Genomic DNA, 23,457 nt, shown 5'->3' on the forward strand with positions numbered 1-23,457 from the left:
GGTGTCAGCAGGGTCCTGCTCCTACAACAGGAGATGCCAGGGGGAGTGATTTTCTTGCTTTCCAGTGGCCCTGTCTTCCTGCTCCCCTGGGCTCTCGGCCCTCCACCGGTCCTCACAGCCCCAGCCAGCTTTCCTCTCGGACCCTGGTTTCCTTGGCTTCCGCCTCAAGACCTTCTTCACGTCTGTCTATGGTCACAGTTTCTTGTCCTTGTACAGGGACACTTGTGATCCTATTGAGGATCCATCTGGATCAGCAGGATAATGTCCCCATCTTAAAATCCTTAATTTAGCCATGCATGGTGGCACACACCTGTAATCCCAGCGGACCAGGAGGCTGAGGCAGGAGGATCGCAAGTTCAAAGCCAGCCTCAGCAACTTAGTGAGGCTCTAAGCAACTTAGTGAGACCCTGCCTCAAAATAAAACAATAAAAAGGGCTGGGGATGGGACTCTGGAGTTAAATGCCCCTGAGTTCCATCCCTGGTACACACACACACACACACACACACACACACACATCTTTGATTTAATCACTCTAGCAAAGATTCCCCCCCTCTTTCGTTTTTTTTCCTGTAAGGTGACATCAACATGTCTCAGAGTTTAGGACCTGGATATCTTTAGGGGGCATTATTCAGCCAAATACACCTCTCTGAGCCTCAGTTTCTTCATGTGTAAAATAGGACATGGTGAGGAATCACCAGGTAATACAGATAAAGTCCCTGGAAACGTACCCTACATCACATAAGCACTCAACAAAATTGAGTGAGGAAGAAACTCCCTTCTGAGCTGGGCACATAACCCCAGCACCTTGGGAGGCTGAGGCAGGAGGGTCGCAAGGGACCAGCCTCAGCAATTTAGGGAGACCCTAAACAGCTTAGGGAGACCCCATCTCAAAATAAATAAGGAAGGAGGGAGGGAGGGAGGAGTGGGGCGGGCTCTGGGTGTGGCTTGGTGGTTAAGAGCCCCTGGGTTCAATCTCCAGTGCCCCCCAAAAAAAGACTCCCCTCTGGATCTCTGCCTGGAAAATGGAAAGAGAAGGGTATTGGCCTCAAGGGTTTCCCAGCTCTTCCTCTCCCTAGGGAGGCCCTGGGTAGAGAGGGCCTCTGTGTCCAGGAGGTGGCCAGGTAGCCCTGCCCCTGCCATTCACGCCCCAAACCAGATAAGGGCCCTGTCTCCCCAGCAGCCGGGCGTGGGGGGGTGGGGTGGTAGTGGCGACATTCCTCAGGGCAGAGAAAGAGCGTCAGCGAGTCCCAGACACGGGCACATGCACACACGCACAGGGACACAGTCACAGACTCACAATGTCTCTGTCCCTCTGAGGGCCACTGGGTGTCACATTCTTACTCATTCTTACCCTCCTCCCCACTACATCTCCTTCTCCCCACTCCCTCTCTCTCTGCGCCTCTGACCCTTTGTCTGTCCCCCTTCTAGTCTGTTCCTATCTTTCTTGCTGTCTCTTGGTCTCTCCCTGGCTTTGTCTCTCCTGCTCTCTCACTGTCTCTGTCTCTGCACAAATTCCTCCTCCCCTTCGTCGGGGGGGGAAGCCCCCGAAACCCAAGGGCCTCACTCACAGCCCCGGCAGGCACGAGCTGGGTGAGGCCCAGGTGAGTCACAGGGAGGAAGGAGGGGACATTCCTGCTGCTTTTCTTGAGCTGTCAGGGCCCTGACCCCTGCCTGTCCCTCCCTCCTTACGTCACCGGAACCTTACAGGTGTGTGCTGGTTGAGGGAGAGGCAGAGAGAAGGAGTCAGAGAAAAAGACGGACTCAGAAACAGAGAGACAGAGAGGGGAGAAGCAGAGACAGAGAGACAGACACGGGGCAGAGAGAACCTGAGGGAGCCAGAGAGAGCAAGAGAGAGGGTCAGAAACAAAGGAAAGAGAGGAAACCAAGAGACACAGGGTGGGGAGGGGCCAGAGCTAGTGAGGTGGGGTGAGCTCCAGGTGAATTCCCTCATCCTTAAATAAAAAAGGAAACACGGGCTTTGAGCCACGGGGTCACCCACCAGGTGACCACAGCTCACCTACAGCTCTGAGGGTCCTCACCCAAGAGTTTTCTTTTCACTGGGAGATGTCGGCCTCCCACCCGCCCCAGACCCATTTTACAGGTGGGAAAACTAAACTGAGGATCAGTGGAGGAAAGCATCTTCCTGAGATCATCTGGAGACGGGGCTGAGCTGGACCTCACACTTGCCTAGAGCAGCACCCCGCTTTCTATTTCCCCACCTCACTCACATTCACGCCAACCCCAAGAGGTGCCCCGTTTTCCAGATGAGGAAACAGGCTCAGAACAGAGGACCGTGTTGGCTCACGGTGACCTACCCAGGGTGAGCTTCACTGAAACTGTCAGAGTCTGGGGACCACCTGCACAGTGAACCACTGGGCCCCACTGCCTCTTACAAGAAAGGATTTACTTTATCTTATAAGTCTTAGCTCAAAGCTTCAGTGAATTAATAAGAATCACAATGATATAATCATTATGGTAGAGGTAGTTAGTCCTCGTAGTTCCTAGATCTCACCAGGCACATTCTCACCCCAGGGCCTTTGAACTGTCTGTTCCCGCTCCCCAAAAAATGTTTCCCCACACATCTGCCGGGTTTCTTCCCTCACTTGTCCAATGCCACCAGCTTGGGAAGCCCTTTGGATCACTCCACCTAAAGCTCACTCCACCTGCACCCTGTGTCCCTTCAGCCTGCTTTGTTTTCTCCATGTGCTTATCACATGGAAGATGAGATAGCGACACCTACTCCCCAGGGACAGGGGTACAAGGGTGGGAACTGCGCTTTGTTTCCTGCTGTGTGGGCTTCTGGACCAGTGCCCAGCACAAACTAGATCCTTGGTCAATGTGAAGGAATATGTTGGCTTCCACCATGGCTAGCAGCTGTTCTGGATATTTCCCCTGCATTAATTTGCTGATTGGTGGAAACAGGAGGCTATCTTTTTGCCATTTTATTTTACTGTTTTTCCCATTATCACACACATTTAGAAACACAGAGAAATGAAGATAGCATGGTATAATAAGCTCCTGTAAATTTGATATAGTTAATGCAATACTTGGCCTTTTTTTTTTTTACTTTATTTTCTTTTAAAGTATTTTAAAGCAAATCAACATTGAAGTTATTCACCCCTGAATACTTCAATGAGGACTTATAAAAAATAAGAACTATTTTCCCACATAACTGCAAGACATTTTTCTTAACAGACATATCTACTATTGGGGGCTAAAATGTTTAAGGTAAATGACCTTATGTCATTTCACTTCCAAATATTTCCGAGCACAACTCAGCAACGAAGGCATTTTTTCGGGTAATCACAATACCATCAACACCCCCGATAAAGCTAATAAAAAAGTGTTATCTAACACTCAGCCACATTCAATCTACCGTGGCCACAAGTTTTATCCTCATTTTACAGCTCAGAAGAGTGATTGCCCCAGGTCCAGCAGGAAGAGGAAGAGCTGGGATTTGAACCCAGGCGGTTGGATGACTGCGCGGTGACCGCGGTGACTCAGGGCCAAGCCACGTAACTGCCCAGCTCCCCGCCCCTCGGAGGGGAAGTCCTGTGGTTGTGGAGGAGACCCAAGGGGAGGAAGGGGAGGCGCCCACGCATCTGCGGTGACTGAACCTTGGGCGAAACGTCTGGGTGGTGGCGCCCCCAGGGCCACAAAACTGTCTCCTTCCCGGGAGGTGAGACCCAGAGGGGAGGCTCCCGGAGGCCGGCCGAGAACCGAGCATGGGCCGCCTGCCGCTGCCGCTGCTGCCGCTGCTCCTGCTGCTGCTTCAGACCTGCGTTCCAGGTAGGGGCTGGGTGTCCCCGGCCTGCGACACGGCGCCGCCACGGGTCGGGTGGGGATGTGGGGGACTCTGGTAGGTTGGAGCCGCAGGGCTCAGTTCTCGGCTCTGAAAATGGTAATGATCCTCGTGAACCCTCACGTGGCTCAGGAGCTGGCACTGGGCTAGTGCTCGGGGAATACTAGCGGAGCCGGCGGGGGCGGGGGGCGCACGCCTGTCATCCCAGCGGCTCCCGAGGCTGAGCGTGAGGCCACAAGTTCAAAGCCAGCCTCAGCAACTTAGCGACACCCTGTCTCGGAATAAAAAATAAAAAAAGGCTGGGGATGGGCTCAGGGTTGAGCGCCCCTGGGTTCAATCCCTGGTACAAAAAATAAATAAATAAAAGAAAGAAAAAGAAAAGAAAGAGAAAAGAAAAAGAGAAAAGAAAAATACTACTTGAAGGAAGATATTTAACTAGGGCGACCATTTCGCGAGTGCTTTCTTTATTCCAGCGCTCTTCTAAGCTCCTTTGCAACTTCAAACTAGGCAGAGGGCACTATATTAATCCATATCACAGAGGACACGGAGGCACAGAGAGGTTAAGTAACCGGTCTGAGATCGCACAGTGCATTCTTGAATAAGTGGGATTCTGACACCCTCCTCCCCAGCGGCGCCCCCACGACGCTCTCTACTCTGTTGGATCCAGGGAGGACAGCGTCGCATTTTACAAAAAAAAAAAAAAAAAAAAAAAAAAAAAAAATCTAAAGAGACTGGAGCCAAGCATCTCAGAGCTAGGTGCCGAGAGACCCCTGGACTCGTCCCTCGAGGACATTTCCCTTCTATACCCACTCACGGACACCACGGTCTCACCCGCTTCCCCCGGAAAAATGTAGGGCAAGGGGTTTGAGAAATGAGAGGAAATTGGAAATACACTGAGTCAGGTCCAGATGGCAGCGGCGGTGTGTAGGGGGGGTCGGGGGGATGAGGTGCTGCTGCTGCTGCAATGAATAAGAGCTCTCGGCACCGCGGGAGGCCGGGAATGAGTAATAACTCAGAAACTCGGGGGGAAAGGGGTGTCTGGGAGGCCCGTTGGCGGGAATAGGGCCCTGGAGGAGGAAAGGGGACAGGGTTAGGGAGTCGGCCCGGAGGGCTGGAGGGCAGAGACCCACGCCCCGAGAGCAACCCGGCGCCTAACACCTGGGCAGAGGGTCTGGGGGCGGGACTAGGCTATCAGGGAGGAGCTAGGGGCGGGGTCTGCAGGACCGAGAGGAGCTAGGGGCGGGGACCAGAGGTTGGGGATCCGAATCCCAAACACTCACAAGTTGGAAACCAGCCTCGCAACTTACACGAAGGGTGGGGGTGTAGCTCAGTGGTAAAACGCCCCTGGGTTCAATCCCCAGAACCGAAAACAAATTCTTTGTCTTTTTTAGAAAGAACCGATGGGCGGAAGGGAGAGAGGGTAGAAGGGGGGTAGAATGGAGGGGGGTAGAACCCGGGGCGCTGGTGGCGGGCGACGATGGTAACAGAAGGGCACCGGGAGGAGGCACAGACTCTAGGTCGAAATGGTAGGGTGAGGCTCGAGCGCCCTGGCAGAGTTTAGAGACGGAATAAACCGAGGGCACCAGGAGAGGGGAGGGGACCTAAAAGGGTCCCCTATAGAACGTCCTGGTTGAGAGGCGGGGATAGGGCTTTCAGGATAGATGCTGCTCGACGGCAGAATTAAAGAGAAGGGCTCTGGCGAGACTTTGGGGAAGGATTTGTGGACTGAGAATGTTGGACAGGAATAGATTGGAACTACTGCCAGCCGGAACCCAGCATTGGAACCGACGGGCGGGAAGGATGTGGCACAGAAACCACAGTGGACTGGGCCTGGAGCTGGCCCTGGTATTGGGGCAAAGGGCGGAGGCAGGGAGGCAGATCCTGTGACCAAACGTGTAAGCTTCGCTCCTTTCCTTTCCCTCTCTTCCTCCCCCAGCCTCCTGGGGCCTGCGGTGCATGCAGTGTGACAGCATCGGGTGCCACCAGGCAGAAGAGTGCGCCCTTGGCCAGGAGCTCTGCAGGACCACAGTCCTGCAAGTATGGGGAAGGTGAGATTTCCCCAGCCCCACTCAAGAGCAACAGGGAATTGCAATTGACCAAGAAAACTTCTCTCACCAGAAATTAGGGAAATACAAAGGAGAGAGAGAGAGAGAGAGAGAGAGAGAGAGAGAGAGAGAGAGAGAGAGACCCCATTTCACACCTGCCAGACTGGCAGTCATTTAAAATTCTGAATAGTGGCTAGGGTTATAGCTCAGTGATAGAGTGAATTCTTAGCTTGCCGCAGAGCCCTGGCTTCATCCCCAATACCAAAAATAAAGTTGAATATTGACAACATGCAGATTGGTGAAGGTGTGAAGACACAGACCCTGTGATAGGGGGTAAATCAGCACCTATACTGCCCAGAACAATTTGACAATATTTAGTTTGGATGAAGATCAGCATACCCTAGCCAGCAGCTCAACTCTAGGAATGTAGAAACTCCAGGGACCCTTGGTCACAGACACCCACGGACACATGTATAGGATGTTCTCAGCAGCAGTGTTCGTGCTATGGAAAATTGGAAACAATCTCAAGACAGTCTGCAGCAGAGACACCATGGTATGATCACATAATGGGATGCTATGCAACAATGAAAGAAAGGAACTAAAGCTTCAGGTGTCTACAGGCAGACCCATCTCAAAAGCATAAGGTTGAGAGGAAAAAATCTCGTTGCAGAGCATGATACCCTCTATTAGCTTTACAACATAGAAAACAGGGCTGGAGATACAGCTCGGTGATAGATCACTTGCCTAGTCTTGGTAAAGCTCTGAATTCAATCCCCAGTACTAACAAACAAACAAATGGAAAACATACCAGGTAGAGTGGCACTCGCCTGTAATCCCAGCATCTTGGGAGGCTGAGACAGGAAGATTGCAAGTTCTAGGAGAACCTCGGCAACTTTGGGAGACCATGTCTTGAAATAAAATAAAAAGGACTGGGAGTGTTATCCCTGGCAAAGTGCCCCTGGCTTCAATCCCCAGTACCAAAAGAAAAAAATAGTAATACAACAAAGAAAACAGCAATACATATTATTCTGCATACATAGTGTAAGAGCTACTTACAAATGGTTGCTTCTGGACTGGACATGAAGGGAGCTAGATTTGGGAAGTGCAAACAGAACATTTTAACTACATCTTTTTTCTTTTGTTTCTATTATTGGGTATTGATCCCAGAGTCTCCCACCTGCTAGACAAGCACTCTACCACTGAGCGACATCCCCAGCCCTTGTTTCCAAAATTTATTTATTTTTTTTAAAGAGAGAGAGAGATATAGAATTTTAATATTTATTTTTTCAGTTTTCTGCAGACACAACATCTTTGTTTGTTTTTTTTTTTTTTAAAGAGAGAAGAGAGCGGAGAGAGAGAGAGAGAGAGAATTTTAATATTTATTTTTTAGTTCTCGGCGGACACAACATCTTTGTTTTGCATGTGGTGCTGAGGATCGAACCCGGGCCGCACGCATGCCAGGCAAGCGCGCTACTGCTTGAGCCACATCCCCAGCCCCATAACATCTTTGTTTGTATGTGGTGCTGAGGATGAAACCCGGGCTGCACTCATGCCAGGCAAGCGCGCTACCGCTTGAGCCACATCCCCAGCCCGCAAAATTTATTTTGAGACAGGGTCTCACTAAGTTGCCCAGATTGGTCTTGAACTTGGCAATCTTCCTATCTGAGCCCTCTGATTAGCTGGGTTACGGGCATGCACCACTATGATAGGCTTACCAGTATATTTTTTCTTCCATTCCTTTAAAAAATATTTGGGCCAGCTGTAGTGGTGCAGCCCTGCAACTCCAGCTAGTTAAGAGGCAAAAGCAGAAAGATCAAAGGTTCCAGGCCATCCAGGTGTGGTGGTGCACGCCTATAATCCTGGTGTCTCAGGAGGCTGAGACAGGAGGATCCCAAATCCAAAGCCAGCCTCAGCAATTTAGCAAGACCCTAAGCAACTTGTCTCTAAATAAAATATTAAAAGGGGCTGGGGATGTGGCTCAGTGGTTAAGCGCTCCTGAGCTGAATCCCTGGTACCAAATAAATAAATAAGTAAATAAAATTCCAGGCCATCCTGGGCAACATAGTGAAACTGTCACAAAATAAAGTGGAAAGGGCTGGGGGATATAACTCAGTGATAGAGCACTTGTCTAGCATGTGCAAGGCCCTAGGTTCAGTCCCCAGTAACACACACACACAAGCACACACGCAAATCTGAAACAAATATAGCAAAATGCTAATATTTTACAAAGGTGTGTGATGAATACCCAGTATTTATTACATCATTCTATATGTTTGAAGCATTTCCAAAAATTACTATTAGAAGCCAGGCACAGTAGCACACTCCTGTGATCCCAGAGACTTGAGAGACTAGCAAGTTTGATGCCAGCCTTGGCAACTTAGTGGCTCAAACTAATAATAAAACAAAAGGGCTGGGGATGGAGCTCAGCGCCCCTGGGCTCAATCTTCAGCATCTTAAAAAAAAATTATTGCCAGGCGCGGTGGCACATGCCTGTAATCCCAGCAGTTTGGGAGGCTGAGGCAGGAGGATTGTGAGTTCAAAGCCAGTCTCAGCAACCTAGCAAGGCACTTAGCACCTCATTGAGATCCTGTTTCTAAATAAAATATGTTTTTAAAAGGGCTGAGGATGTGGCTCTGTGGTTAAGCATTCCTGGGTTCAATCCTCAGTACTAAAACAAAAAAACAACAAAAATGTCTATTAGAGGCTTCTCCCTGTTGAGATCACCAAGCTGTGGGGGAGGGGGAGGGGGTAGATGGATCCAGAAAGTCCCAGTGATAGGGTCACTAAGAGAGAGCAGGGTGTCCATATGAGGGGTGGGGTGGGAGATGACTTCAGGAAACCACAGAGTTGGACGATAAAAAGAGGGAAATCCTGGCAAGGATCAGCCCTGGGAGTAGATGGCCCAGAGACTGGGAGTGTCGCAGATTGGTTGGACCCAAGGGAGCCTCAGGGGCACTAAAGATACCTTCCTCACAAGTGAAGAAGAGTTGGAGGTGGTGGAGAGAGGCTGTACCCACTCAGAGAAAACCAACAGGACCATGAGCTACCGGACCGGCTCGCAGATCATCAGCCTTACAGAGACCGTGTGTGGATTCAATTTGTGCAACCAGCCCAAATCTGGTGAGTGTGTGTGTGGGGGGGGCATCTCTCACCACCCCAACACCCAACCAGCCCATCCTCATTACCATCTCAATCCTGTACCCAATCCTACACCAGCCCAACCTCCACTGCATACCTTACCCCATACCAAACCCAACTCAAACCCATCCAAGCCCAGCCCCAATTTCATTTGATCCCCACACTGTCTACAACTCCAACCTATCTCCAAATCCACCCTTCCTCATCTCAAACTATCCCCAGTCCTGCTCCCGATTATAAACTCACACCCTGCCCAAACATTTGCATGGATGGTTGTCCTGTACAAGATGCAACATATTCCTTAACAGTCTCACACGCATGCTTGAGAGGTAAATGAGGTGTCCTGCTGGTGTTTTTTTTTTTTTTAATCTAATTTTTCCTTGGGGACAGGAAATGATCCAAGCAATAGATGCCAAAGGGCCAAGCCACAAGCAGAGACTCAAAGTTCTTAAGGAAAGTCAGCAGGCATACGCTGCAGTCTCAGCTATTTGGGAGACTGAGAGAGGAGGATTGCTTGAGTCGAGGAGTTTGAAAACAGCTTGAGCAACATAGTGAGACCCTATCTCAGAAAGAGAGAGAGAGAGAGAGAGGGAGAGAGAGAGAGAGAGGGAGAGAGAGAGAGAGAGAGAGAGAGAGAGAGAGAGAGAGCATGCACCGGGTATGGTGGCACATACTTGTAATCTCAGTGGCTCAGGAGGCTGAGGCAGGAGGATTGCAAGTTCAAAGCCAGCCTCAGCAACTTAGTGAGGCTTTAAACAATTTAGTCAGGTCCTGTGTCCAAAGAAAAGGGGCCGGGAATGTAGCTGCAGTGAGCTGGGAAAGTCCCCTGGTCCTTGATTTGGACAATTTTTAAAAGGGGGCGGGGGAAGAAACTTCCATAAACCCTTTCCCTGACTTTCATGGCTTTAGGCTCTGGTCAGTAGAAAAAGACTTAGAAAGAGTCAAATTCTCACAAATTTCCACAGGAGAGGAGAGGGTGAGGAAGGAAGGGACCCATGTTGCATTGTTAGCAGAGATTCCTCTTTCTGGCCCTGGTAAAGAAGGAAGTTGAGAAAGGTCAGTGCAGTCACAGTGACATTAGAAAGCACTGGGTCTTCATTCTTCATCCATCCTGATTCTCTTCCATCTGAACCACAAACTTTTAACTGGTAGCAGGACTGAGCCAGATGATCATTTTAAAGAAAACGTCATCAGGAGTATTTATTTATTTATTTTGGTTCTGGGGATCGAACCCAGGGCTGCTGCTTTACCCCTGAGCTATATCCCCAATCCTTTCTTATTTTATTTTTTTATTTTGAGACTGAAGGTCTCGCTGAGGCTGGCCTCAAACTTGCAATCCTCCTGCCTTCGCCTCCTGAGTCACTGGGATTGTAAAAGTGCCCTACGGCGCCTGGCAATTTTAAGGAAGTGTCAGAATAGAAGACACTGGCTTCCTTTCTCAGGTAGATGTGCTTAAGGAAAGCTCTAACACTTGGGTCTAAGGAATGCATCTAATCAGAGACGACAAACAAGATATTTAACAATTGTGGTCAGTGCAGGAACAGATCCCAGGTGGGCCTCTGCTGGGCCTGATGTTTCCCCTCACGCTGGATCCTGGGGACATGAGCATTTTAGGGAGAAAGTTAGGCATGATCAAGGGTCCCCAAGGAGCTTGGGACACCCTCTGTCAATTCAGAAATCTAATAATTTATATGTCTCTACCCCCACTTCTTTTTTTTTTTTTTTTTAAAGAGAGAGTGAGAGAGGAGAGAGAGGAAAGAGAGAATTTTTAATATTTATTTTTTTTTAGTTCTCGGCGGACACAACATCTTTGTTGGTATGTGGTGCTGAGGATCGAACCCGGGCCGCACGCATGCCAGGCGAGCGCGCTACCGCTTGAGCCACATCCCCAGCCCTCTACCCCCACTTCTAACGCCATCTTAACTTTCTGTGACAGCTTCGAGTAGTTGGTTAAATCACATCCTGTACTTACGTAATGCTGGGGACACAGAACTAATCAAGACTGGGACTCGCCTCCGTGGGCCTTGCAGTTCAGTGTGTGGGGTGGGGTGCTAATGGTGTCAGACCCAACCACCAGATGGGTCTGCTGAGACTAATCAGGGCTGGACCCAGAGGCACAGGCAGAGGGGCCAGGCAGGGGTGAGGAAAGCAGGGTCTGTGGGACCCCGGGGGCATGCTTGACTGAGCTCAAAGAAGGGCTTCTAGAGAAAGCAGCAGCTAAACTAGACCCTGATGGCTGAGGAGTGAAAGGTGTCGAGCCCCTGGAGAGGGCTTTCCAGCAGAGGAAGCAACCCATTCAAAGGGCCCGAGGGTGAGATTGGAGTGGCTGGAGGAAGGAAATGCAGGGGATGAGCTGGTGAACGTGGCCGGGTCATATCCCATAGGGCCTCGTGGCCTGTGGTGAGAAACATGGACCTCACCCTGGGAAAGCAGGGGATCACAGATGGACGCCAGGACCCCACACAGGAGGGACTTTCACAATCACATATATGTTTAGAAACCAGTCATTCTGCCCTCAGGATGGGAGTCAGAATGGGGGGAAGCAAGAGTGGATGAGGGGCAACCATGTCCGAGGTGGGTGAGGCTGTGCAGAGGGGAGGGCGGCTGGACAAGGGTGTCAGCTGTGCAGAGGGACAGAGGGACTGGGTCCAAGAGCTCTTTGGCAGATAGGTGCCGGCCTTAGTGATGGGGAAATGTGGGAAGGAGACGTGCGATTCTGACCCCGATGGAGTCACTTGTGCCAGGGTGACGCTTCTGCCAATGACAGCTGTAAATACTGGACAAATGACAGACAATGGTTGGAAGTTGCTGGAGAGCAGCCCGTGGGGGAGACACTTGAGGCACTAGTCTTGGAAACAAGGGAAGCTCAGAAGTTGAGTTTCAGGGGCAGCCTGGCTTCTCCCCTGAGTGTACTTTGCAATTCGCTGCTGAGAAAGGGAAATGGAGTCCCGCCCAGAGAGAGAGAGTCGCTAGACAGGTTGGAGTCTGGGGGTGCCAGAGTGTCTGGAAAAGGAGAGGTAGTACAATCCTGGAATAGATGGGACCACAGAGAAGGGAGTACCCGAATCTGCAAACATATTTCTCTCAAGCCATTGGCAAGCTGCACGTGCATAGGGTGAGACTTCAAGAAACTCAGCAAAAAATAGCTGGGAAGCCACAGAACAGAGCCAGACTTGCAGCAGATGTGTGATGCAGCAGGCAGGTGCCAAGCTGAAGAGCTTTGGAAAGCACCCCAGGTGTTCCCAGGGGTAAGGGCAAAACTGAAATGGACCAGCCCTTAAAACGCCCCATGCAAGGCCGGGGATGTAGCTCAGTGGTAGAACACCTGCCTAGCATATGTGAAGCCCTGGATTCCAACCCCAGCACTGCAAGAGAAGAGGGGCTGGGGATGTAGCTCGGTTGTAGAGTACTTACCTGGCATGTGCAAGGTCCCAGAATTAAAAAAAAAAAAAATTAAGTTGTTTTTTTTTTTGGGGGGGGGGTGATGGTGAAGATAAATCTGAGCATCTGGAATTCATTTTTTTTTCAGTGCTGGGGATGGAAGCCGGGGCCCCACACATGTTACACAAGTGCTCTACCACTGAGCTACGACCCAACTCTTTTTATTTTTTTAAATATTTTTTTTAGATAGGAAGATCTTTATTTTATTCACTTACTTATATGTGGTGCTGAGAATAAAATTCAGTGCACACATGCTAGGCAAGCGCTCCACCACTGAGCCGCATCCTCAGCGCCCCAACTCTTTTTATTTTATTTTGAGAAAAGATTTTGCTAAATTGCCCAGGCTAGTCTTGAGCTTGGGATCCTCCTGCCTCAGCCTCTTGGAAAGCTGGGATTAGAGGCATGCCCCATTGTGCCTGGTCAGACTCTATTTCTAAAGAAAGTCAAATAGAAAAGATAAAACAGTGACTGAGCCGGGCACGGTGGCAGACACTTGTAATCCCAGCAGTTTGGGAGTCTGAGGCAGGAGGATCACAAGTTTAAAGCCCGAATCAGCAAATTATGGAGGCTCTAAGCAATTTAGTTAGACCCTGTCTCTAAACAAAATATAAAAAAGGCTGGGGATGTGGCTCAGTGGTTAAGTGCCCCTGAGTTCAATCCCCGGTACAACAACAACCTCTTAAAGGTTCTATCACCTCTCACATCATCACACTGAGGACAAACTTCTGACACATGAACCTATGGGAACAAATCTTATCCAAACCACAGCAGTGGAGATTCAGGTGGGGACAGCCAGGGGGCACCCAAGAGACAGCTGGGCATGTAGGTCTGGAGCTCAGACTTCTGGAGACAAGTTTGTGAGTGACCAGCAGAGGGACGGAAATGAAGCCATGCTGACAGATAGCTTGGGAGAGAATCTGTGCTGTGAGAAACGAGAGGGCCTAAGACCAAGCCCTGCACAGAGTGGCCTGAAGAGTCCTCGAGGAGACCCCTGTGTGGGGTGAGACAGCTCTCTTGGCCACGATGGAAATTTGTGTTGTCCTTTTTCACGAAGTTCACATGAGAAGACGCGGGTTATTGGCCTTTTAGGTATTTTTCTTTGAGGGAGATGAGTTGGCTTTGGATGCCATGATTCACCTAATCTCCGCAGGCCTGCCAGTTGAGGCCCTTGGCTCACACAGTCCAGTCCCTTCTTTAAGTCTTGGCCCCAACTCAGCTCAGATGTCTTGGGTCTGGAAGGGGAGGGTGTGCCAGGCTGGGCCACAGGATGAGCCAAGGCCTGGGCAGAGGAAGGACCCAGTGTTTCCAGGGAAAAGTAACTGATCCAGTTGGCTCGGACCAGAAGGTCTGTGTGAAAGGCAAAGCTATCGTGAATCAATCAAGGGAGACTTTGATCGCTCCGCCAATTAGGTAGTGTACGAGGTGTGTCTATTGCTGTCTTACAGATTGCCACAAATGTGCAGGTGTTATTTTACAAAGTATCTGGAGGTCAAGCATCCCAGAGTGGCTTAGCAAGGTGGCTCCAATTCAGGGTCTTTCTTGTAGTTCAGATGTCAATTAGGGCTGCAGTTGTCTGAAGGCTCTCAGGGTGTCCTTACTCCCAGGCAAGATCCCCTCAGATGGCTTTTGGCAAAGATCTGGGTCCCCACCCACACATGCAGAAGTCTCATGGTACAACATGGCGGCTGGCTTCCACCAAATCAAGTGATCCGAGAGGGAGAACCAGGCAGAAGCTGCAACCTCCTTAATGGTTTAGATGCAGGAGTCACATGCCCTCGTGGTGGAATAAGGAGGAACTGATGCAGAGGTGCGGCCTCGAGAGAGCAGAAGCTCCAGGGCTCAGCCATTGTCTCACCCACTTGTCCCTCTTCCACTTAGTTCGGTCACGCAACTCCCCCTATGGCCGTTACCTTGAATGTGTCTCCTGCACCTCATCCGACATGAGCTGCGAGAGGGGCCGGGAGCAGAGCCTGCAATGCCGCTACCCTGGAGAGCAGTGTGTCGAGGTGGTGACCCACCGGAGCCTGGAAGGTGAGCCCCCACCTGCCGGCAACCTCTCCTTTCTGCTCTGCTTCTCCCCAAGCTGCACTTAGCAGAGATCCCAACATAACAGACATTTGAGCAAATAATCTAATTTTCTGTCACTCACCAAGTCCAGGGCCCTTAGGATAGCTCCAGAGTCACCAGCAATCTAGATGTCTCCTCATTTCTTACGTAGAGCTTTCATTCTCAAGACTGCCTCATAGTCTGATATGGCTGCCAGAACGCCAGGCCTCATGTTCAAGTTCCAGGAAGTAAGAAGGGGCCAAAAAGAAGGACTCCTCATTTTGTAAGAGTTTTCCTTCTTCCATAAAGTACTTCCATTTATATCATATTAGCCAGAACTTGAACACATGACGGTGAGACCCAGGGAGGCTGGAAAATGTAGTCTTTTGGCAAACTCTATGGCCACCCAAAATAAAATGGCAAAGGGATAAAGGGAGAAGCAGAGAATGGTCAAATACCTACTGCAATGGGCAACCCAGTCTCGGCTCCTCATCCATGATCTGACCTCTGACCTCTCTCTTTGACTCCACAGGAAACACAAGGGATGAGCAACACTCCCGGGGCTGTGGCTATCTTCCTGGCTGCCCAGGTCCCACTGGCTTTCACAACAACCACACTTTCCACTTCCTGCAGTGCTGTAACACCACCAAATGCAACAGGGGCCCAGGTAAGGGGCATGGGAACTAGCATGAGGCCTGGGACTGGGACAGGGAGGCTCACCCAGGCAGACTCTCCTGGCCAACTGCCACTCACCCACTCTTGGACAGACCACTCCTCTCTGATTGTCCATGTCCTCTCTGAAAAATGGGCCTAGCAAGCCAGGCTCGATAGCACAAGCCCATAATCTCAGCAACTTGGGAGGCTGAGGCAGGAGGATCACAAGTTCAAAGCCAGCCTCAGTGACTTAGCGAGGCCCTAAGCAACTCGGTGAGACCCTATCTCTAAATAAAGTACAAAAAAGGGCTGGGGGTGTGGCTCAATGATTGAGCACCCCAGGTTCAATTCCCAGTACCAAAAAAAAAGGGGAGGGGGGGCTTCATAAGCCTTTCATCAAAGAATTTCATAAGAATTCAGTGAGAAAAAAAAAAAAAAGAATTCAGTGAGACCATCCGTCCCTCAAGAAGACTCATGCTTCCTGCCTCTGCCTCTCTGGACTCTTTACACCACTCATTACCTCCGCTGCCGCCACCCTGGGCCCAGCCTCTGTGACTTCCTCTTCACAAGTCTTCCTGTCTCCACTCCTGCCACCCAAGCTCAACACCGCAGCAAGAGTGACTTTTAGATGTGAATCTGGTCATGCCACGCTCCTTCCTCGAGCACTTCAATGGCTTCCTCTTCCTCTTAGAATCAAACCCAAAGGCCTTGCTGTGATCTGCATAACCCTGCACCTGTTTGCATGGTGATCTTCATTTACTTTCTACAAACTGCCATGGCTTTTGTAATGAGGCCACCCTCCACCTGGAACAGGTCTCCCCGGGAACTCTCCTGGCTGGCTGCTTCTCATCCATGAAATCTCAGCTTTCACATGCATCCTCAGGGTGACTTCCACAATCCATCTTCCCCATTACAATGCAGATCTCTCCCATTCTTCTGTCCAACAGAGCTTTTCATGGTTACAGAAATGTCTATTTCAGTGCTGTCCAATATGGTAGCCCCTACTGTATGTGGCTATGGAGTACCTGAAATGTGACCTGAAGTTTTAAATTATATTTAACACCAATTAATTTAAATTTAAGTGACCACATGTGGCCAGTAGCTTCTATATCAGACAGTGTCGCTCTAAATGGTAAGTTCAAGAGGGCAGAGACTGTTTTGTCTCACACAGTTGCTTATCTAGGGTCAGGCATGGTGCCTGGTCAGAAGTGGGGCTCAGGGGGAGCTGACCATTGGGTTTCTGCCATAGGCTGAGAATCCACCCCTAAAAGAAGGTGCAGTTCAAACTCCCGACCACAAGGTGGCTCTATGATGTCTGGGGGTGGGGGACTTGGGCATTCTGGAGAGGAAACTTGTGGCGGGATCCGCTTGTTCATTTCTTGGTCTCTTGTCCTCTTAGTCCTGGAACTTCAAAATCTGCCACCAAATGGAATCCAGTGTTATAGCTGTGAGGGCAACAGCACCCATGGATGTTCCGCCACAGAGACTTCCCTTATCGACTGCCATGGCCCCATGGATCACTGTCTGGAAGCCATAGGCACTAATGGTGAGGCCCTCTGGAAAGCTGGGAGGGGGCACTTACTGGGGGTGAGAAGGATCTGAAGGAGGATGGCTTCCAGTTGAACTTAACCAAGGGGGATCTTCCTATGGAAAAGGAGGGACTTCCTTCAGGAGGGTCCAATTGTAGTAAGGAGTTAGGACTGGTCCATTAGGAAATGGACCCTCCTGCCATCGAGGTGTGGCCTTCTTTAGGGGTGGGACTTCCTGTGGACATCTGACATCCTGAGAAGGTGTTCTATTCCAATGGATAACATTTGAAGACAAAACTTTTTTTTTTGTATCAATACTGAACCCACTGTGCCACATCCCTAGCTCTTTTTATTTTTTATTTTGAGACAAGATAAGTGGCATAGGGCCTTGCTAAGTTGCTGTGGCTGGCTTTGAACTCGCGATTCTCCTGCCTGAGCCTCCTGAGCCACTGGGATGACAGTTAGGTGCCACCATGCCAGGCAGAAACATTTTGGCTTCAAAACTCCTTCACCTCTCAAAAATTGTTTATGACAGTTATATCTGTAGATGTGTACTAACTAGAAATTAAAACAAAAACTAAAGGTTTATTAATAAATTTATAACATGATTTATATTTACTTAATAAGATAATAGAAAAACTCTATATTATACATTAACATAAATAATATTTTTTAAAATGAAAAATGACTATGTTTTCCAAAACAGAAAAATGAAAGCTGGGCACGGTGACACCCACCTGAAATCCCAGTGACTCTGGAGACTGAGGCAGGAGGATCTCAAGTTCAAGGCCAATCTCATCAACTTAGTAAAACTTTGTCTTAAAATAAAAAATAAAAAAGGTCTGGGGATGTAGCTCAGTGTTAGAGGACCTCAGAGCTCAATCCCAGTATTAAAAAAAAAAAAGTATTAAAAAATTAAGTAATGGGAAGACTGGCATTGTTTTACTGTCTCTTTAAAGTCTGGCTTAATAGAAGACAGCTGTATTCTCATTTCTGCTTCTACATCAGTTTCTCCAAATATCACATGTCCTGGAGTTTCTGGAAAACTCCACTGTGTACTTGAGATTGAAAAAGCCCAATTTTATTTTGAGAATAATTTTGACTTCAAAGACTCCTGGAATGGTTCCGAGGAACCACCAGGGGTCCCTGGACCACACTTTGAGAATTACTGCTTTGCCCAGGTGGCAGAGGACATGGCCCCCACTGCAAGGCGGTACATCACCCATCTGAGAATTCCAGGCCTAGGCCCGAGAGCTGGGAGTCTCACTCGGTCTTCTCTTTCCTCAGGGCTGGAGAGCCAGAGCTACACCGTAAGAGGCTGTGCGACTGCCTCCTGGTGCCATGGCTCCCACGTGGCGGACACCTTCAGCCTGACCCGTCTCAATGTCTCGTGCTGTTCTAAAAGTGGCTGTAACCACCCGGTCCAAGATGGCCAGTATCGCAGAAGTGGTGCCCCTGGCCAGCCTGGCCCTGCGCACCTCAGCCTCACCATCACTCTGCTTGCGACCATAAGGCTATGGGGAGGCGTTCTTCTCTGGACCTGAACCCCAAGCCCCCACCCTGGCTGGACCCGGGGTAGCACTCTACCCTTACCTCAGCTCCCGTCCCGGCAGACTTGGGTGCCAATGTGCGGTCCTCTCTGGGACTCAGCTTTCCCAGCTCAGAAGACCTAGCTCACTCAGTTTTCCTGAGAACCAGGGAAAGAAGTTGGGGAAAACTATAGGTCAGTGCGGGACACTCTTGGTTTTATTAATATTTTTGTCATTGTTGTTGTGTTATTATCCATTAATATTCATATTATTTATTTTATATGTAAATAAATTTTTTTAATAGTGAACCAAGCCAGGTCTGCTCTTCTCTTTAAGATTCATCTTTGGGAGGATGAATGCTGGGTTCGTGGGGCAGCGGGACAGGGTCTGCCGGCTCCTGAAATTAGAGGTCAGGTTGTGGACAAGCAGCCCCACAGACACAATATGGAGAAGAGCCAGGAACCCTAGCTGTGTTGTTTCCCAGAGCTGCTGTAACACATTGCTACATACTCACAAAGTTGGTGGCTTAAAATGACAGAAACTTACCCTCTCACAGTTCCAATGCTAGCAATACAAAACCAAGGTATTGGCAGAGCCATCCTCCCCCAAAGTATTTAAATCCAAGGACACTTCACCACTGAGATAAATCCTCAGCCCTTTTTTATTTTATTTTATTTTAAATATTTTTTAGACGTTGATGGACCTTTATTTTATTCATTTATTTATCTGCGGTACTGAGAATCGAACCTAGTGCCTCACACATGCTAGGCAAGCACTCTACCACTGAGCCACAACCCCAGCCCTATTTTATTTTTTAAATTTGAAACAGGGTCTTGTTCAATTGCCAAGGCTGGCCTTGAACTTGTGATCCTCCTGCTTCAGCCTCTGGAATAGTGAGGATTATAGGCATGCATCACTGTGCCCATTCTCTCTTTAAAAGAACAACCATCATTGGATTTAGGACCCAACCTAGTCCAATATCGATTAATTTAATCATTACCTTAGTCATATTGGCAAAGACTATTTCCAAATAAATTCACATACATAGTTACACCGGTTAGGACCTCAGTATATATTTTGGGGCGGAGCCCAATTCAACATCCACAGCACCAACCAACAGCTAAAACCAAGGCCTCAAATACAAGACCCCAGATGAACATCCCAGCCATCTCCAACTATTTAAGCCAGAACTTTTGGCTCCCAGCCATTGTGAAGCAGACACACACCAATCCTGCCCAAATTCCTGACCCACAGAATCATAGAATAGAAAGGTTGTAGTTTATACCACTAAGTTTTGGTGGGTTTTGGTGAGATAGCAATGGCTGAGACAGTCATATTTAAAACTGTCACCGTGGACAAAGACTTTTATTTACTCACTACTGTATTTCTAGTGCCCAGAATATATTTGGAACATCACAGATGAAGAAGAAGGAAAAGAAGGGGAGACTACATCTTTGATGATGTCTTCCAACAAAAACTGAGCCAGGATTTCATTTCTCATGATGCTGGTGTTAGTCAGCTTTGGTCACTGTGACTCAAATACCCAAAAAAACAATTTAGAGAAGGAAAAGTATATATATATATATACACATATATATGTATATATATATATATATTTTCAGTATTTTTTTAAATTGTAGGTGGACACAATACCTTTATTTTATTTATTTATTTTTATGTGGTGCTGAGGATCGAACCCAGTGCCTCACATGGGATAGGCAAGTGCTCTACCACTGAGCTACAGCCCCAGCCCAGATAAAAGATATTTTGGCTCATGGTTTCAGGGATTAAGTCCATGGTCAGCCAACTCCATTGCTCTAGGACTGAGGGGGGACAGAACATCATGGAAGGAGGGCATGGCATAGGAAAGCTGTCAAGTCATGGCAACCAGGAAGGAGAGAGAGAGAGAGAGAGAGAGAGAGAGGAGCAGGTGCCAGGACAAAAGATAAATCCCAAAGGCACACCCCAGTGACCTACTTCCACTAGCCACACCCTACCTGCCTGCAGTTAACCAGTACAGTAGTATCTTCAAAATATTAATCCATCAAATGCATGAGTCCACTGATTAGGTCACAGCTTCCATAGCAGATCTTTTCACTTCTGATCATTGCTACATCGTCTCCTGAGGTTTGGGGAACACCTCATAGTCAAGCCATAACAATGCTCTACAGCAGAGAGAGAGGATGATGTTTCCAGAGATGCTCCATATCTAAAACTGAAGATAATTTCATCTTCCCCATGATATCCTACAACAGATATTGAAGCTAGGAAGACATCTCTCATGAGCTTTCAGAGAGGCTCAGAGGATAAAAATGCATGTCCCATGATGCCCTCCAACAGACACTGAGGGAAAGGACAACATTCTCCTAAGTCCTAGACCATATTTCTGTGATCAAGACCTTGTAGTAGCCGGGTGTGATGTGCATGCCCACCTGTGATCCAAGCTTCTTGGAAGGTTGAAGATTGATCAAAAGTTCAAGGCCAGCCTGGACAACTTAGTGAGACCCTGTCTCAAAATAAAATCTTTAAAAAGAGAGCTGGGGATGTAGCTCAGTAATAGAGCAATTGTCTGTCATGCACAAGGCCCTGGGTTTGAGCTCTAGTACTGGGAGGAGGAAAAATAGCCCTCATTGTTACTGGCCTCTGGGTTTTTGTTCAAGGATCTTTGGTTGCAAGAAATAAAATGTGTTTATGCTGATTTAAGCAAAAATGACATTATCAGAAGTTTAGAAGCCATGTAAGACCTAGGTCTCCTGGCCTTATCCAGGACAGGAAACAGAACTGAAAGGTTATGTAAGATCAAAATTGTCTCCCTCTTTCAGAATCGATCTCTCTCCTCTCCCCACATCTCCACCCCTTTCCTTCATTATCTCCTGGGCTTCCATTTACTTTTCTGTCTCTACAGACTACTTCTTCTACTTCATGCGTACTAGACAAATATGCCCACTGACATGTTAAGTACTGAGAACTACTTGAGTCTTGATTTTGAAATTTTAGCTGAAAGACTAACTGGGTCCAGTTTGGTTCATGGCTCAGCCCATGACCCCCTCTGCTAGGGCTAGGGAAGTTCACATCAAAGCCATCATATGCAGTTGTTCAGGTCAAACACAAGCATCCATTGCTCCTGTCATTCTCATGGTATGCAACCCGGTCGACCAAAGCTGGAAAACAGAACCTGTAAGAGAGATTCTACCACAAGATGGGCCAATGAGACACAATGAAAGTTGGCCAGGGGCTTTTAGAGGACAAAAAGTTTTCAGGGCTTTAGGAGGTTTTAGACAGGGATATGAAGTTCCCCACTGTGCTGAGGGGATTGTTGCTGTTTTTGTTTGTTTGTTTGTTTGTCTGTTTTGATACTGGGGTTTGTACCTGGGGACGCTTTACCACAGAGCTACAACCCTAGCTCTTTTCTTTCTAATCTTTGAGACAGGTCTCAGTAAGTTACTTAGGGCCTCGCTAAGTTGCTGAGGCTGGATTTGAATTCTCCTGCCTCAGCCTCCTGAGTCACCATGAAAGGCTGCTGAGGGAGTTTCTTACAGAGAGAGAGAGAAAGGAGGAGGTGCCAAGGACAAAATATAAATCCCAAAGACACGCCCCCAGTGTTTTCTTCTCTCCCCCTTATTCTTCCCCTTTTATCTCCCTATGTCTAGCTCTTCCCATTTATTTATCTGTCTTTATCTCTTCCCTCTCCCTGTGAATCTGGCCCCAGGGGTGCTTGCCAGTCATAGTGCAATTTGAGGAGAGTCATCCATCCTCAGGACAGAGAGAGGTCCAGATCATGGGGAAGCTAGTCATACCTGGGACTGTTTGTCAAAGTCCTAACGAACAGAGTTACCCTGAAGTAGGGTGGGGACAAGACTACCACTCTCCTGGTGTCTGCAGATGGGAGAAATGATGGGACCCAAAGATGACAGGTAAGAACCAAACCAATATCTCCCAGGATGCCCCATAGCTGCATCAAAAGGTGTCTGTAATGGGGCTGGGGATGTGGCTCAAGCGGTAGCGCGCTCGCCTGGCATGCGTGCCGCCCAGGTTTGATCCTCAGCACCACATACCAACAAAGATGTTGTGTCCACCGAGAACTAAAAAAAAATAAATATTAAAAATTCTCTCTCTCTCTCTCTCTCTCCTCTCTCACTCTCTCTTTAAAAAAAAAAAAAAAGGTGTCTGTAAGAGCCTTGAGCAAGGTGCCTAGCCTATTGGTTCTTCTGAGAAAAGGCAACTCTTAGCCATCCCCTTACAATGGTTTGGATATAGCTTGAGCATCTCCCAAGGCTTCCTCTGTTGAAATTTAATCTGCATTGAAAGATATTAAAAGAGTGGCAATTTAGCCCAACTAATTTAAAGGTGGTGACTTTGGGGTGATTAGGATTAGATAAAATCATCAGGGTGAAGCCCCCATGACTGAATCCTGCTGGCTTTATAAGAAGAAGGGGAGAAACCAGAAGAGACTTGTGCATTCCTGGTCTCTTGCTACGAGATGCCCTGTGCCACCTGGGGACTCTGACAGTAAGAGCCATCACCAGATGCGTCCCTTGACCTTGCCAAAATAAACCTCCTCTCTTTATAACTCACCCGGTCTGTGGCATTGTGTTGTTTGCAACAGAAAGTCAACTAGTGTAACCCTGATCCTGTGTCCCAAATGCATTTCAAACACTTCTCTCCCACCTAGTCCAAGCCACAGAATATGAGCCCTGAAAGGATTAGAGATTACTCAGCGTGAGGACCTCTTCCTCAGTCCACAGTAGTAAACAGGGAGCTGAAAAAGAGCTGTGGTCCTAAGAACGGAGAGGATGCTCAGAGCTGGACACTGGACAGAAAGAGTATTGGAAGCTAATTCTGGTGGGCCTGGATGTAGATTTTTTAAGTAATGATGGAGATAAAGAGCAAGAATTTTCAGAATTGGCATATCTGGACCTCAGTTTACCAGATTATCAGTCGGGCATGCGAGAGGTTAAGAACTCCTATTTTCCATAGTTTCTCACTCTCCCTGAGCCCTATAAGTGACAATCTGCACCAGGTCATTAGGTTACCACGGAAGTGGGTTCAGGGAAACCCACTCCCAGGAGAAGAAGAGACTGAAATCTGCAGAGAGGAGTCGATCTCAAGGATGCCAGGAGAAACGGAAGGGCAGAGAGAACAAGAGGCTGGGCAGGAAAGAGGTGGACAAGAGAGGGGAGCCGGGTCGCCGGGGCTTGGGAGGTGTCCACAGGAGCCTCGCCCTCCCTGGGGCTGAGGACTCAGGCTTCCCTCCACTGAGTTCTCTTTCAGG

The 23,457-nt window shown here is 48.6% G+C and overlaps 1 protein-coding gene across 2 annotated transcripts; it reads left to right on the forward strand.

Annotated features, from left to right (window-relative positions):
• The first annotated feature begins 3,569 nt into the window (after positions 1-3,569).
• On the forward strand, positions 3,570-18,471 carry PLAUR (plasminogen activator, urokinase receptor). Of its 2 annotated transcripts, XM_081274923.1 has the most exons (7): positions 3,570-3,790; positions 5,740-5,851; positions 8,826-8,968; positions 14,306-14,458; positions 15,006-15,140; positions 16,527-16,673; positions 17,944-18,466. In XM_081274923.1, exons 1-7 carry the CDS (start codon positions 3,727-3,729, stop codon positions 18,198-18,200), a joined length of 1,011 nt encoding a protein of 336 aa, XP_081131049.1. In that variant the 5' UTR covers positions 3,570-3,726; the 3' UTR covers positions 18,201-18,466. The 2 variants fall into 2 exon arrangements, with proteins under 2 accessions (XP_081131049.1, XP_081131050.1); XM_081274924.1 differs by lacking the exon at positions 14,306-14,458 and having other exon boundaries at positions 17,944-18,471.
• The last annotated feature ends 4,986 nt before the right edge of the window (positions 18,472-23,457 follow it).

This window comes from Spermophilus citellus (assembly GCF_964194105.1).
Source record: "Spermophilus citellus genome assembly, chromosome: 18".
NCBI classification, from domain to species: domain Eukaryota; kingdom Metazoa; phylum Chordata; class Mammalia; order Rodentia; family Sciuridae; genus Spermophilus; species Spermophilus citellus.

Bases quoted from the DNA above. Each gene is read 5' to 3' on its own strand.
- PLAUR (XM_081274923.1), top strand. From the start codon at position 3,727: ATGGGCCGCCTGCCGCTGCCGCTGCTGCCGCTGCTCCTGCTGCTGCTT. The intron at 8,969-14,305 runs GTGAGTGTGTGT...TCTTCCACTTAG, and splicing joins GTGCAACCAGCCCAAATCTG to TTCGGTCACGCAACTCCCCC. The intron at 14,459-15,005 runs GTGAGCCCCCAC...TTGACTCCACAG, and splicing joins GACCCACCGGAGCCTGGAAG to GAAACACAAGGGATGAGCAA.